The 16,954-nt window shown below is 40.3% G+C and overlaps 2 protein-coding genes across 7 annotated transcripts in view; one reads left to right on the top strand and one right to left on the bottom strand.

Moving 5' to 3' along the window:
* The window catches only part of LOC123758464 (Smrter), a 730,161-nt gene that overhangs the window by 656,292 nt on the left and 56,915 nt on the right, over positions 1–16,954 (bottom strand). The gene's annotated exons all lie outside the window — the stretch shown is intronic.
* The window catches only part of LOC123758482 (major facilitator superfamily domain-containing protein 6-B), a 68,381-nt gene that overhangs the window by 9,257 nt on the left and 42,170 nt on the right, over positions 1–16,954 (top strand). The window contains exons 1-2 of one of the 6 annotated variants that reach the window (XM_045742969.2): positions 2,604–2,749; positions 15,069–15,190. In XM_045742969.2, the coding sequence (XP_045598925.1) occupies positions 15,133–15,190 (58 nt within the window). In that variant the 5' untranslated portion in view covers positions 2,604–2,749; positions 15,069–15,132. Of the gene's footprint in view, positions 1–2,603; positions 2,872–2,949; positions 2,969–3,427; positions 3,507–12,075; positions 12,180–15,068; positions 15,191–16,954 lie in introns of those variants that run through there. The other 5 variants (XM_045742947.2, XM_069328776.1, XM_045742961.2 and 2 more) reach the window with 5 other exon arrangements.

Genomic DNA, 16,954 nt, shown 5'->3' with positions numbered 1-16,954 from the left:
TTCAAATGTTTATTCAGGTAAAGTACATACATACAAGAGGTGATACAAAAATTGATAGATTTACAGATAGAGCTAGTACATACAATGCCTAATGCCACTATTACGCAAAGCGTTTCGGGCAAAACTATCTTGTAATATAGTTTAGTGTCCGTATGTCACCTTGTCATGTCCTGTTTCCCCTAGGCTGTAAATAGCTACCTGAGAGTCAGGCAGCTGCTACCGGCTGCTTCCTGGGGGGTAGGGGAAGGGGTGAGCGAGCGAGAGAAATATGTCGATAAGAAAAAGTCAGGCGTCAGTACATTACACAACCGATGGTTAGAAAGGTGGGATCCAAGGTCAACAGCTCGATCCTGCAGGGACACACACAGTAAAATACACACGCAAACGCGCGCACAAACATTGCAATAGGTCTTAGCCAAGGTTGATATGCAACCTTCTATTGAGGTAAATCCAGTTGGAAAGCGAAATGGAAGGGAAGACAGCAAATGAGATGATGGGCCTCTTTGCTGGGAAATGTAGTGATGAAACAGCAGTTCATACACCACTCAGGAGGTGGTGGTGGTGATCGAAAAAAGTATAGCGTGCCCTTGGTTTAATAGAACATGCAGGGAAGCTAAATGACAAAAAAAGTAAAAGCCAGGACAAGGTATAGAGAACCAGGAACATAGAACAACAGAGAAGTCTAAAAAAAAAAAAAAAAAAAGAAACGAATACACCAGTCAGGAGAAAAGCTCAATGGCAGTTTGAAAGTAACATTGCTGTAAAAACTAAGAACAAACCAAAGCTGTTCTATTTTTAATAAGGTGTAAGAGAACAGTGCGAGATCATGTACTTAGATTGAGAAGACAAGGGGAAATTCTCACAGAAAATTGTGTGGTATGTGTAAAATTCTACAAAAAATTTCAGGTAGTCTTTACAGTAGAACCAGCGCGGAGACCGTTTTTGCGAGATGAAAGACTGGAAGAAACAATGGATACCATTGTAGTTACTGTAGATACAAAAACAAAAACAAAACTGGAGGAATTGTGACAAAATCAATGGGGCCAGATCTAATCTCATCATGGCTGTTGAAGGATGCTCCAGAAAGAGCATCCATTAACTAAAATTTGTAATAAAAGGCTTGAGAAAGGAAATCTCCCAAAAATCTGGAAAAAAGGCAAACTTAGTCCCAATATTTAAAAGGGTGATAGAAAGGAGGCACTAAATTACAGCCCGGTGTTATTCCATGTAAAGTGTTGGAGAAAGTAATCAGGTCAAGAATGGTGGGGCAACTGGAGAGGACTGACAACGTAACAAAAGATCAGCATAGAAAAAGAAAGTCATACCTGACAAACTTGACAGTTCTTTGAAAGTTAAAGAGAATTTGACACTGTTCCTCATGAGAGACTGATGTATATGATGGAGAGGCAGGCTGGGATAATACTAAGCTGATGAAGGAAGTACCTGAAAGACATGAAGGAAAGGTCAGAGTTCAACCTGAACGACTGTAACAAGTGGGAACCCACGAAGCTCAGGTGAACGACCCGGGGGAGTGAGCTCATACATGTCAAAGTTTGCAGATGGCACAAAGTTAATGAGGAATGAAAAAACAAATAAGGACTGCAGGAAATTGAAGGTGGACCTAGAGAAACTCCAGAAGTCGTCAGACAAATGGTTACTGGAATTCAATATCAACAAGTTTAAGGTAATGAAGATGGGAAAGGGAGGGGGGGAGACCAGAAAGCATCAACATCATAGGTAAATGCAACTACAGGACTTGGAGAGAGAATGATTTGGGGGTGGATATAGTTCCACACTGCTATTATAAGTGGTACACAAACTGCCTAACTTCGGCAGCATATGGGATGCTAGCATATACAAGATCATAATTTAGAAACAAATCAGGACTCCTTCAAAACAATCTAAACAACATTTGTTTGACCAATGCTGGAATATGCAGCACCGACATTGAATATTTACCTTTGAAGCATAAAGCCAAAATTTCAAAAGTACAAAGGTTTGCAACAATTGGTGCCAGAGCTAAGAGGCTATGGGAATAGGCTAGTGGAGCTAAATCTCCCAACCCTAGAGAATAAAAGGAACAGAGGGGATATTATCGCAACATACAAGTTGATGAGAAATAGATACGGTGAACGAGTATAGCCTCTTCACATTGCAAGAAAATTGTACAAGAGGACAAAGGTTGAAGCTGGAAATGCAAATTAGCTGAAGAAATGTAAGGAAATACTCGTACTCTTTATGAGTAATCAACAAGTAGAATGTACTTCATTAATAAGTTGTGGAAGCCACCTCCATCTACAAATTTATGGTCAATTTATGGACAAAAAACTTAAAAGTCAAAATAGTTAAGTTGTAAGGCAACAGGAACAACAAGATTAGAAGGTAGGGCATATAAAGAGCCAGACCTCACTTCTCCATAGACACTTAGGTAAATACATGTAGTCCCACACTAACTGCTTTCTGTTCTTCCAGGGGTTCACTCTGATCCTATCTAGGTAACTAACAGGATCGTCAGAGTTACAGGGGTATTAGGTAACAGGACGCTCTATCTTCTGGACATCCGGCTGTGATAAAACTCTCTTAATGATGGCGTTAACGTCACTGTGCCTCAAATGCCATCCCCCAGTGCTGTGGCAGAGCAGGCCATGCTGGCTGTGCCCGTCACCCACGACTGTGCCGCAAATACACACACATACAGGGTGGATTGAGACAGCAAGGCAGAGAGCCACTGCAATCCGAAGGGCCTGTGGTGAGAGACGTGTGCCAATTGCTGATAATGGGGCTGCTAATATGAAGCATGGGGGGATCTGCTTCAACCGTGATGCGAGCAGTGTCGCTGGATGGTGTTGCAGTTCGCTCTACAATGGCTGGGTATAAGTACAGATTTTAGTGATAAAATGGTACACTCTTGTATTCCTCCCCAAACCCTGGCTGTACTCATCTGATTCAGATTCAGATGTTTATTCAGGTAAGGTATATACATACAAGTGATGTTACATTAAAGGATTGATATATAGATAGAGCTAGTACATACAATGCCTAAAGCCACTATTACGCAATGCGTTTCGGGCAAGAAAAAACATTAATATCTAGAACTCATCTAGTATCACCTGTGTATATCACCAGATGTTTTACCTGTGGGCCTGTTATCTGTAATGGCTTTATATTTACAATATAATTGATAATATTTTAAATATATTATTTTTGTTTCAGACTTGTACTCCTAGTATGTATCTCTCAATCTGTCATTCTATATTTTTTGCGGTTGCACAAAATGAAAAGCAAGATATTATTTCCAGTAAAGTCCATGGTGAAAGTAAACCCATTCTCTCTTATAAATTTAGTTGTTTTCATTTTCTATGATACTTTTTGAAGCGTTAGTCCACTCTAGAGACCGTTTTCTGTAAGACACTGAGAATTACAGGAGACCCTTGTCATCACTGCTCTACAGTTTTAGTGGCCGGCAGAGTACAAGGGAGTATACATCTCCGCGCGTGTGCCATCTTGTGAGTAAACTCTGCATCAGTTGAATTAGTTTTTTCTATTATTATTAGTGACTTGCAGTCTCCATCGCAGTCGATTCAGAATTAGCAATAAAAAAATTTAGTGAACCTGATTACAGTGAATACTTTGCATAGACCTATGTATTTTTTTTATAAATCTACTAATTACGGGCAACATTTTATTACCTTAAGAGTAATTATTATTTTTTGGTGGTAATACTTATTATATGCAAGATGTAAGAAAAATATTGGAATTGAAGAATCGCGCAAGAAAACGTGAATGTTTAAAGATTTTGTATCTTTTGTGGTAACTGTTTAAAAAGAGTATATTTACAATATTTATTATTAACAATAGCAGTAAACAACAGCATTAAGTTTAATGGTTGGTAAAGTTTAATGGTAAAATGGTTAAAGAATTTTTTACTGTCTGGTATAGTTTTGGACCCCCATTATTTGTATCGTTTTTTGTGTTCAAGGGTTCTGTGGTAGGCCTCACCCGACACGGTCGAGACGCTTGGGCTCTCTCTGACATTTAGGGGGGGGGGGGTGTTTACATAGTAGATATCCGGAAGCTAAGCAACTGTTGTGGGTTGCCAGGGAGGCCTGGTCGAGGACCGGGCCGGGAGGACGTTAAGCCCCGAAAACATCGCAAGGCAACTGCATCCTAGGGAGGGTCAGTAGTCGACCTAGGGGGGACCTTACACCTCAGGTATAAGGAAACTTACCGAAATGTTCCTTCTTACGGGCTCACCATAGCCCGTGCTACATGGACACTTTGTTCCGAGTAGCTAAATCTAAAAACAACATGATGTTCCTTACGGGCTATTCATGCCCGTGCCACCTCTTGGGTGGCTTAATCTTCCTCAATCTCAATCTGTTCCTTCCGTCCAGGATTCGAACCTTGACTCAATTGGTTGTCAGCAGACTGCGCTAATCGCTGTGACTACAGATCACTGGTTGACTTTAACCCCATCAGGGACCGCTCAAAACTGTAGGGTCCTGGGGCCAGATTCACGAAGCAGTTACGCAAGCACTTACGGACGTGTACATCTTTTATCAAACTTTGGCGGCTTTGTTTACAATTATTAAACAGTTAATGAGCTCCGAAGCACCAGGAGGCTTTTTATAACAATAACAACAGTTGATTGGGAAGTTTTCATGCTCGTAAACTGTTTAATAAAGGTAACCAAAGCCGTCAAAGATTGAGGAAAGATGTACACGTTCGTAAGTACTTGCGTAACTCCTTCGTGAATCTGGCCCCTGAGCTATAGATACCACGAGGCCCCTTCAATAACATAATAACAAGTTCGTGCTCCATAAAAGTATCCTCACCATAACCGGCCGCCACAGCTAGTTACGGCAATATAACAGAGCCCCATCCGGCTAGTACCAACATTATAACCGCTCACCGGTGTGTCAACACGACTACAATAAATCAAGGACAATATACTAACCTGTTTCAGCCGGCCTTGGGCCCCAAACATGGAGTCCCTCATCCATAATGTTAAGGTTCATTCACTCATCTTCATCTTGCTGGGCAACTCGTCCAGACAAAATTAAGACCTTGCAAGAAAAATGTGCTTTAAAATCTTAAAAAAAATATATGCCTAATATAAGCTAAGGCAGAGTGAATGTTTACTGCTAGGTGAACAGATACATCAGGGTGATAGAAACTGCTCATTTGTTTCCTCTATTGCCGGGACTCGGACACGTGAAGAACGCATGCTCTCTCTCCGTTTTCTTTGTTGCGTATCCTGATGCATTAAATATGATTTTTAAGCGGTTTGTCTTAATTTACCAAATTGCCAGCATCTCTCTAGTGGCCCCAGCGTGTACAGGAAGCCGGCGGCTCTTGCTAGAGTTACCGAATCATCCTGGTTGTGATGGCTATGTGGGCATTTGGTCTACGAAGCCAAACTACCTTACAGATGAACAAAGCCACAAGGGCCGTGACGAGGATTCGAACCTACATCCGAGAGTATCCCAGACTGAGCTTAATCGACTGAGCTAAGACATGGTAAAGAGAATTGAAACCAGAAGTTCTACTGAACTTACTTGGATCCTGCAGCCTCTCCGAGACACAAACCAGGGTTTTACAACATTCTGATCACACAGATCACAGGCGGGAGTAGAACTCTGGGTAATGTTTTTGAGTTCAGCTCATTATGCACCTCTAGATTACACTATAATTATAATGAATACATGTGATGCTGTGACTTTCACCTAGGTAAATAATTTACCCAGATAATTTACCTTAATAATTGTGTAAACTAATTACAAATGCTATTTAAATTAATAATTTGTTAATTTGACCTCGTGCACATCCTGTGATTAGTTGAGCTTGTCCTCTCGAATATTACTTAGCATTTTGACGTATAAATCCCCAACGGTCAAAATATAACGTACTATAATTCATAACGGCTCGCAAAATTGACGGACTGTTACGTTTTGTATTCGTAGGTTCTCTGTTAGATTAGTTAGGTTCAGGCAGTGTAGCGCAGCATTTTTGTAACGTCGTGACTGCTCGAGAGGGACGGGCTGCACAATGGGTCCGGGAGCTAAACCGTAATATTCTGCCACCATTTGGTCCGGGAGACATCTCCCGTCACGCAGGGTGCAGTCGCGCCTCCACAGATCTCCAGTATCAGCTCTTGATACTAGTAATGGCTCAAAAGGGCCACCACTTACGGGCTATTCATGCCCGTGCCACCTCTTGGGTGGCTTAATCTTTATCAATCAATCAATATTCCGCGGAGTGTCTGGACGCACAGAACAAGGGAAGCACTTCAGCTCCTGCGTGGGACACGCCGCTCCACACACAGGCTGTAGTCCTCGGGTTGTTTTAGATTCAGCTACTTGGAACAAAAGTTCCAAAGTAGCACGGGCTATGGTGATCCCGTAGTGGACTTCCCTGGCACAGGAGCGGGGCTGTAACTGTGGTCCTCGGGACCCACACCAGAGCCTTCTCTTAAAATAAACATTAACATTACCGGGAGGCCAAAGTTCCAATGTTGCACAACCATCCTGTTCTCGCCAGCGTTCCCAACATCAAGAAACTGTTGTACTAATGTGCCCTGACCTAACCATCCCAGGACCCACGAACAGAAATTGGGACTGTCAATTTCGCGAAATTGTACAAAAAGTGAACTTGTACATCAGTTTTCGGCCTTAGGTCAAGTATACGTCAAAATACGACGTGCTTTATAACAGCTTGCACATACCAAAGTGAGATATATTGTACGACATTAAAATTCAATCCAATTTAAAATCGGGTGTCATAAGCACAAGTGGAGAAGCTTTCAGTTCAAAATTCAGCTGGTGGAAAAAAAATCATGAGTAACAATGGAGGGGACCTTTGACAAGCCGCCTCTTCCTGTCCCTATCGAGACCACTAGAGAGATTGCGACCCTCGGGTAATCTCGGGTAAAGATACATCAACAGTCTATTCATGGTTTATCAAACGGTAATTTTCCCAAGAGGTTCTAACGCAACGAGTTTTCAAGACATTTTTAATTAGTTTATTATGGTCCGCAAGTCCTCGCCTGCGGGGTAGTGGCAGGAAGCCTTCAGTAACGCGATGGGCTCCACTATCTGTCTTAAACCTATACAGTTTAGCAGAAGTGGTATATATAATTGTATGCGAGTCCTGGGCTTCTACTTTACAAAAGTTGATTGGAAAAAAAAGTCCAAATTTGCCTCTGAGCATAACATAAGGACTGCAGACTTTAAGATTATGGTTCTTGAAGGAAAAAAGAACCAGACAAATCCTCGTCTGCTACGTAACATTGCACAGATGCATATAGAAGCAAACTTGGCATCCGACAGCTTCACATACTTCACAGATGGATCAGTAGACCAGCAGGGACAAGAAACCAGAGCTGCAGTTAAAGCAGGAAACTCTGTAAATAGTTGGAGACTCAAATGGATGTTCGACTTTACGGAGATGCTAGCCATTCAAAAGGCTTTGGAACATGCTCTTGCTGAACACCGACATGTTATCATACATATAGATTCGAAAACAGCAATTGAAACCTTGCAACGAGAACACATACGTGATAACATCCATCTGATCACAAATGTCATATCATTGATGCAAACACTCAAACGACAAGGCCGACGGGTACTTATCAACTGGGTGCCAAGTCATGTGGGAACAATAGGAAATGACATTGCAGACGAAGCTGCAAAACTTGCAGCTAAGAGAAAAAATGTAGAAATCTACATACCACAAACTATCACAAATTAAGAAAGTAATTAGAAACGGAGCAATGCAAAAGATGTATAGTGACCACAACACAGCAGTTGCAACATCAGGATCTGCGGGCTGTCAACCAACTACGAACCACTTAGTTTGATGAAAGGGTTAGTTTGATGATTTGATGATTTTGTATGGCAATATATCTGGTGTACGTCTGTTGTAGAATGTTGTAGAACTGTTGACCACAGTTCACTGTTCTACAACAGTTGACCTGTTGTAGAACAACAGACGTACACTTACATCGCACCAGGCTTGGATACCCATGTGCGTGGGAAATAGGCTTACAGGTTCCGGAAGATGAGAGGAAATGTCAGCACTGTGGAGAAATGCCCGACAGACCACTGGAACATTATCTAACACAGTGCACAGTTACAAACCCATTAAGATTTCAACTTAGATTCAACAGAGCAGAAGAAGTTGTTAAACACACATGGCAAAATCTTACTGAAGCGACCATACGAGTCATAAATACTCATACCCCGCCCAAGTAAAACAGAAACAAGCAACACTTAGTGGGCCAGCCAGACGGTTAGGTCCCGCGCAGGAATATCCCTGAAAAAAAAAACTAAATAATAGGATAAAGTGACTACCACTTTACTCACAGCCAAAATAATATTCCCGCGAGAGAATTACGTCAAGGACACGTTTCTGAGAACTGAGCAACTGTAAGTAAAGGACCATGACTGCCACAAGTGGGTACACAGTGCAACTGACGCCTTCAACACTAAACCAGCTTGCATACCCGCTCGCTGCACGAGGCTTCGGCACCCCCTCACACTCCAGGAGGCTCTCAAACTTGCACTGGCATGAACGCTATGATGTCAATGTTGTCACACACCTCCACACCATAACAGGTTATGCTATCTTCATTAGGTTCAATTGCGATGAATTGGGTTATGTTAGGATGGAATTGGTTAAACTAGGGTTGTAGAACAACGATGTCCTACGTTACATACACGACTCAATATATACATACATTCAAGACTCAGGTCTTGAACCCCACTACACCAAATTTACAACCCAATGTAAGAACCAGAACGATTTGCATTAAACTAACTAGGGGCTCAGTTCCAGAGACACTTATCTCCTCTTGTAACCTTGTCCACTGCCACCACCCACAGGGGTGGGCAGGTGTTTCCACTACCACCACCTAGACGTTTGTCAGAAATATAATGAAAGTGTTTTGACAGGTGGGTGGGAAACATTCAGTTCCCACGATACCCGATGTAACCATCTTATCAGCCATAATTGAATTAGGGAGAGATGTTTTTAAATAGTAACTCAGCTGACGGAAGTCGCAATCACATTACCTTCGTCATTGTGACCTCAATACTCTCAATGGTGGAGGAGAACTGGGTGGAGGGATCAGGAGGGCAGACACACACGGCACTCAATGGGAGACGAAGTCCTCCACGAAAGATCTAGGAATTAATATCACGCCGAACCTGTCTCCTGAAGCCCTCACCAAAAATATGAGCGGCGTATACGAGGACGGCTAACATCAAAACTGCTTTTAGAAACTTGTGTAAGGAATAATTTAGAACCTTGTATACCACACATGTAAGACTAGTCTTGGATTATGCAGCTCCAGCATCAAGTCCATACCTTGTGAAGTATAAGACGAAGCTAGAGAAGGTTCAAAGTTAGGCCACTAGACTAGTTCCGGAACTAAGAGGTACGAGTTACGAGGAAAGGGTGCGTGAATTGCACCTCACGTCGCTGAAAGACGGAAGAGTTTGGGGGAGACATCATTATTACAACATTATAAGGGGAATTATCAGAGGAGGGGGGGGGGGGGTAGACAGGGACATTATTTAGCACTGGTGGAACTCGCACAAGGTGACACGGGTAGAAACAATATCCAAATGAGCCCCACACTAATTAGAAAGAACTTTTTCCAGTCTCATAGTTGTTAATAAATGAAATGCATTAATAATTTAATATTTCATTGTGTAGAGGGATAGGAAGCCAGAGTGTATTCATACACGTTAAGCTTATACCGGAAGCTTATACATAAGCTTATACATGGGTATTGAAAGAGTGTGCAGGAGCACTTTGCCTACCACTCTCCATAGTGTATAGTTGGTCACTGGAAACGGGGGACCTACCAGAAATATGGAAGACTGCTAATGTAGTACCAATATACAAAAAGGGTGACAGACAAGAGGCACTGAACTACAGGCCAGTGTCCTTAACTTGTATACCATGCAAGGTGATGGAGAAGATTGTGAGAAAAAACCTAGTAACACATCTGGAGAGAAGAGACTTCGTGACAACCCATCAACATGGGTTCAGGGAGGGTAAATCTTGCCTTACAGGATTGATAGAATTCTACGATCAGGTGACAAAGATTAAACAAAAAAAGAGAAGGGTGGGCGGACTGCATTTTTTTTGGACTGTCGGAAAGCCTTTGACACAGTACCCCATAAAAGGTTGATGCATAAGCTAGAGAAACAGGCAGGAGTAACTGCTAGGGCGCTCCAGTGGATAAGGGAGTACCTAAACAATAGGAAGCAGAGAGTTACAGTGAGGGGTGAGACCTCAGACTTGCGTGAAGTCACCAGTGGAGTCCCACAGGGCTCTGTACTTGGACCTATCCTGTTTCTGATATACGTAAATGATCTCCCAGAGGGTATAGACTCATTCCTCTCAATGTTTGCTGACGACGCCAAAATTATGAGAAGGATTAAGACAGAGGAGGACAGCTTGAGGCTTCAAGAAGACCTGGACAAGCTGCAGGAATGGTCGAACAAATGGCTGTTAGAGTTTAATCCAAGCAAATGTAATGTAATGAAGATAGGGGTAGGAAGCAGGAGACCAGATACAAGGTATCACTTGGGAGATGAAATACTTCAAGAGTCCGAGAGAGAGAAAGACCTGGGGATTGATATCACGCCAGACCTGTCCCCTGATGCTCATATCAAGAGGATAACAGCAGCAGCATATGCCAGGTTGGCTAGCATAAGAACGGCCTTTAGAAACTTGTGTAAGGAATCTTTCAGAACATTATATACCACATACGTCAGACCAATCCTGGAGTATGCGGCACCAGCATGGAGTCCATATCTAGTCAAGCATAAGACTAAAATGGAAAAGGTTCAAAGGTTTGCCACCAGACTAGTACCCGAGCTGAGAGGTATGAGCTACGAGGAGAGACTACGGGAATTAAACCTCACTTCGTTGGAAGACAGAAGAGTTAGGGGGGACATGATCACCACATTCAAGATCCTCAAGGGAATTGACAGGGTTGATAAAGACAGGCTGTTTAACACAAGGGGCACACGCACTAGGGGACACAGGTGGAAACTGAGTGCCCAAATGAGCCACAGAGATATTAGAAAGAACTTTTTTAGTGTCAGAGTGGTTGACAAATGGAATGCATTAGGAAGTGATGTGGTGGAGGCTGACTCCATACACAGTTTCAAGTGTAGATATGATAGAGCCCAATAGGCTCAGGAACCTGTACACCTGTTGATTGACAGTTGAGAGGCGGGACCAAAGAGCCAGAGCTCAACCCCCGCAAGCACAACTAGGTGAGTACGCACACAAACTGATGAAATCGATAGGGAAGATTTCCTGAGACCTGGAACTAAGAATAAGAGGTCATAGATTTAAACTAGCTAAACACAGATGCCGAAGAAATATAAGAAAATTCACTTTCGCAAACAGAGTGGTAGACGGTTGGAACAAGTTAGGTGAGAAGGTAGTGGAGGCTAAGACCGTCAGTAGTTTCAAAGCGTTATATGACAAAGAGTGCTGGGAAGACGGGACACCACGAGCGTAGCTCTCATCCTGTAACTACACTTAGGTAATTACACACACACACACACACACACACACACACACACACACACACACACACACACACACACCCACCCACCCACCCACGATCCAGCCCGTAGCAGCTGTCGAACTCCCAGGTATTATTTACTACTAGGTAACAGGGGCAGCAGGGTGAAAGAAACTCTGCCCATTTTTGTTTTTCGCCGGCGCTGGGAATGTGTTATGTGCTCACTGTGTATGTTGAGCATTGCTACGACAAACTTTCAAAAACTTGGTGAACAACAAAACTTTAAATCAGTATAATCAATATTCTCACGTTCTTCTTCCAACAATTATGGCGCGAATAACTCTTAAATCCGCTTAAATATGTGAACCGGAAAAACAATTGCCCGAAACGCTGCGCGTACTAGTGGCTTTACAAGATTGTAATTACAATGTTATGTATCCTCACAATCCCAATGTACCTTCTTGTATATATATAAATAAAAAAATAAAAATCATAATGACCTCAGTATCCGCCACAATACCCGGCGAGGATCAGAGAAAATGGTAGAGCAGCTGGTGGGAGACAACCGACCAGCCCGGACGCTACAGGTAAACACAACACCGGGGCTTTCGCGCTCGTCCTCGGCCTGGTACACTTAATTCATAGATTATTGTTATAGAATTCATAGTTATATATTCATAGTTATATCATTTATAGTTGTAGAGTTCATAGTTATAGAATATATATATTACAGTCCGTGACGCGTTTACTTAACCCTTGTCTGGTGGGTATTGTAACACTAACAATTATTTGTTTCACATATGATATGATATCTAATGCCCTGAGATGTAATGAACATTAGATAAATTATTTGTCGGTTTTCCGTAAACACAAGTGAAAATTCTTTCCCATGAATAAAGCAGACAGAGGTACATCATAATTCATTAATTCATGAGCAAGGTAATCAAGAATATTACTAATGTTTCTGTTGATATTCTTGATTACCTTCATAGCCCATTATGTGCCTCTGTAACCCTTTCCACTACCGTCCACAAGATGGGTATAGGTGCATAATAAATGAACTAAACTAACTTGATAATGAATTAATGAATCATGACCTTTGCCTTCTATTATTACTAAATTGCCAGTCTTGTGAAACTAAGTATAAAAGAATGTAAATTTACTTTTAATAATTATTATCTACAGATTTTTGTAATGACAGTGGGAATTCATTATCTCCATTGCTTTCAAATTTGAACATGGATTTTATTTTTTTTTTAATTTTAAAATTACCCCCTGGAATCATTCCATTGTTAGTTATGTTGATATTTTGCATATTTGGCCTTTAAATGTGAATTCTGATGATTTTTTTAGCTAAACTTAATGATCAAGTCACCTCTGACATTTACTAGACTGAAATTGATGTACGTTTGTTATTTTTGGCTATCCTTACTCGTAGAAAAGATTTTTTTTACTAGAGTTTAGTGTTTACAGAAAACCTACAAATAATTTATCTTATGTTCATTATTTCTCAGGGCATAGATACAATGTGAAATGTTTTTCTTCTATATATCTAAGAAGACCGAGTTGTTAATCAAAATTTTATCTTATTTTATTTTATTGGTCTCAAGGTTTGTTAGCCACTTAAGTTTTTTGGCAGGTTGCCAAAGAAAAGCTCTATGTACATACTGTACAACAAAATATGCAGTGAGAAAATTTGCCCCCAAAAAGTTATGCTTACCATATTTTTCTGGGTCAAAAGCCTTGACCATTGATGTTGTCAAGGCCTTGAAACTTTTATATACGTATGTTGTTTTGTTATGAAAATATACAGTAGTTGGAAACTTATTTGTTAGAAACAGCCCCTCGTAGTGATAATTGTGCAATTTTTTAATATTGAAAAAATGCAAGACCTTGCATGTGTGGCCTAATAATTCCTGTCACAACTACGAAATTAACGTTACCTTGCAGCAGATTTATGAAGAAAATGACCTTAGAGTCAGAATCGAACATTCATTGAAATTTGCACAAGTGGGAAGGGCAGTAGAGAAAGCAAACTAAAAGCTAGGAAAAATTAAGCCTATTGTACTTTTGACTTTCGGGAAAAAGAAGGCAACACCAGGCAACAAAACTCATTCCAGAACTAAGTCAGCTGTCATAGCAAGAATGATTGAGGGCCACAGGACTAACACTACTGCAGACCAGGCACGACAGGGTGGATCTCATCAAAACTTTTAAAATACTAAATAGTTTGGATGATGATCCAGACAACTTCTTCAAAAGGTCAAGTGTAACACAAACAAGAAGCAACAGTTTCAAGCTCAACAGGCAACAATGTAGGACTAAACAGAAGCTTTTTCACCCACAGGGTTATAAACCCATGAAACCGCCTACCTGCTTAAGCCGCAAATGCAAAAACTGTTGAATTTTAAAATCCAGCTTGAAAAAATCATCAGGACAAATAGGGGATCCTTGACAAGCTTCAGACTTCCTGTTCTTGTCAAAGCCATTAGTGTGTTACTGTGTCACTCAGGTCAAATTCAGGTAATTTTACAAAATACCCTGTGAAGATTATAATACATTCTATACAGGTCAAACATCCAAAGATTTGAAATTTAAAATTTTACACCAGAAGTATTCTGTAAGAAAATGGCCAATTATCTGAAACTATGTCAAATAAAACTTACCAAATCCATTAGGAGAGGTCTTCAATAATTTATTGTAAAAGCTTTTCCAACAGAAACATTATTGAATCTGCTTTAATACAAATTAAAAATGCCATACAGTATGAACATTAGTAATAGTTTATACAATTTGGATCAATTTTAAATTGATTAATTAAAAAAATGATTTGAGTAAGATCATTAACACAGTTATCTCATTAGTATTGTCCCTTCCTGGAACTCTCATGAACTCAAGGTAAGGCAAGGTATCAAGGTATGGTCAATGGGCCTTCTGCAGGTTCCTCTTATTCTTATACAGTACAGTATTACATAGAGACTGTTTTTTGCCTCACATTTATCCTTCACCTTTTCACATGTAACAAGTGAAAAGAGGTAAAGAGGTATCATGAGAAAGGAAACATGGCTAGAAATCTCACTTTAATTAACACAGGAAATGAATCTGATCTACAGATTCATTTGTGTTCTTCATATGTAGACTTTTAAGTTTATTAAAATTTTATCTTGTGTATGAGACATGGTGATTTTAGGGTAAAAAATAAATAGGTTGTAAAATGCAGAAATCAAACAGCCAAATTAGGTATCTAATTTAGCTGTTTGGTCAACAGAGGCATCAAGTGTTTATGTTGAATAATTAGAGCCTACTGACCTAATTATCCAGGATGCAACCAATATCATATCAGTTGCCTAACTTCCAGGTACCTATTTACTGCTAGGGGGGGGAAGAAGAGGTGCATCAGGTGAAAAGAAATGTGCCCAATTTTGTCCTGCCTGCAAATTGAATAAAAAAAACAGACTATTGTATTGCAGAACCCTTTCATTATGGCATTAATACCATTTCAATTTGAACTTGGCAGGGATGAGGCAACTGGAAGAAGGTCCACAGTTAAAGGTGTGCAGTATTGTGTCGCCAAGGTAAACATGAAGATCAACACGGCATTCATACCCTTGAAGGCCCACTACTTCTGTTTCTTAGGATGTGAGTATTCTTCTGTTTGTCATGTCCTGCTTTCAGGCAGCTTTCAAATCTCTCTCCAAAATGGAGGCTTAAATTATCAGTATATTACAGGTTCACTTTGCATTGAAGTATCTTTATATATTGTTCTGGTTTATTCCCAGTCTATCTAGTTCTGGTTTTATTATGTTTGTTCAAGGGGATATTTACCTTTTATATCTTTGTCCCAGAAAAATTATTACCTTCTGGAAACATCTTGTCAGGGGGGGGGGGGTAGTCATAGTGGAATTTTCTCCGAGAGACTGTATCGCCCTACAAGTGTTTTACTATTTCAAGCTAATTGACCCCTGCACTGCTCCCTTTTAAATATGACAACCCTGTGGTGCTTACAAAAAAAAAATTGTTCTAGGAAAATAATTTTTTCTTTTCACAATGTTAATTAGCATCCAGGAAGCTAAGAAAATCCTAGTAAAAAGTCTACCTCTTGTAGTTTAGCTGTAGGGGCCCAGAGAATTTGCATTTTTTCATTGGAAATGAGGTGAGCTGCCACACGGGAATAACTGTGAATTTCCTGCCGAACTCGTAAATGCCAAATTTTTAACTTTTAAAGTACAGCTGGAAAAGATCATAAAGACAAATGGTGGGGGGGAGGAGGACCTTCAATAAGCTGTTGGCTTCCTGTCCTCAACGAGGCCACTAGTGTTAATGGCTCTCAGGTAAACTCGAGTAAACCTCGTCAATTTATTTTATTTTATTCATTCACCTATTTATTTATATACAAGAAGGTACATTGGATTGTAGGAGTACATAACATTGGTATTCTTACTGTATTGCAAAGCCACTATGGTAACATGCATATCATTTTGGGCAGGTCCTTAATCTAACAGTAAAAGTATTATTAATTACATTGTAGCATAATTCAAGCCAAATTGTCATTTCTCACTTATAATTAGTTTATAAGTTTAATTTTTTGTTCTAGCAAAGCAACACATCAAAGTATTGATGTGTCAAAGGTGGTGGTCATTACGTATAACTTTGAGAATATATGTACAAGTACAGTACTCACCTAATTGTGCTTGCAGGGATTGAGTTCTTGCTCTTTGGTCCCGCCTTTCATATACAAATGGTATACAAGAGAGAGAGAGAGAGAGAGAGAGAGAGAGAGAGAGAGAGAGAGAGAGAGAGTGAGAGAGTGAGAGAGTGAGAGAGTGAGAGAGTGAGAGAGTGAGAGAGTGAGTAAATATGTGCACATTTTGATATATCACAAAAATGTGAATGCAACAGTCACAAAATTGCACCATGTGCATTTTTGTTATTTTGTTGCATAGAAATACTATAACAGTGCTAGTATTTTGCACTCTTTCATGTATAAGTACTTTCATGTAAGTGCCGCTCATGCCCTTGCACCAACCACAGCTCTAATTATTCAACAACTTTCTTGAGTGTCATATTTTTCCTGATATCCCTAAAAAATGCACAAGTAACTCCAGTTCATAAAGAAGGTGATACTGTATAGGTGACTTAGACAATTACAGACCAATATCAAACCTACCAATCTTATAAAAAATATTTGAAAAATTATTTACAAACAGCTTTACTCCTACCCTTTAAAATTCAACATATCATCAGCACTGTGGAGAATTGCCTGACAGACCACTGGAGCATTAACAGTGTAGTTATAAACTATAGACTTTTTATTAAAATTCAACAGAGTTGAATCAGGAAATGAGAAGTTAAGTATATTAGGCATAATCTTACTGAAGCAAAAATACGAGTCATAAATACTCA

This window comes from Procambarus clarkii, chromosome 22 (assembly GCF_040958095.1).
Source record: "Procambarus clarkii isolate CNS0578487 chromosome 22, FALCON_Pclarkii_2.0, whole genome shotgun sequence".
Lineage (NCBI taxonomy): Eukaryota > Metazoa > Arthropoda > Malacostraca > Decapoda > Cambaridae > Procambarus > Procambarus clarkii.
Note: the sequence above shows the minus strand (reverse complement) of the source record. Positions and strands in the feature narration are given on the sequence as shown.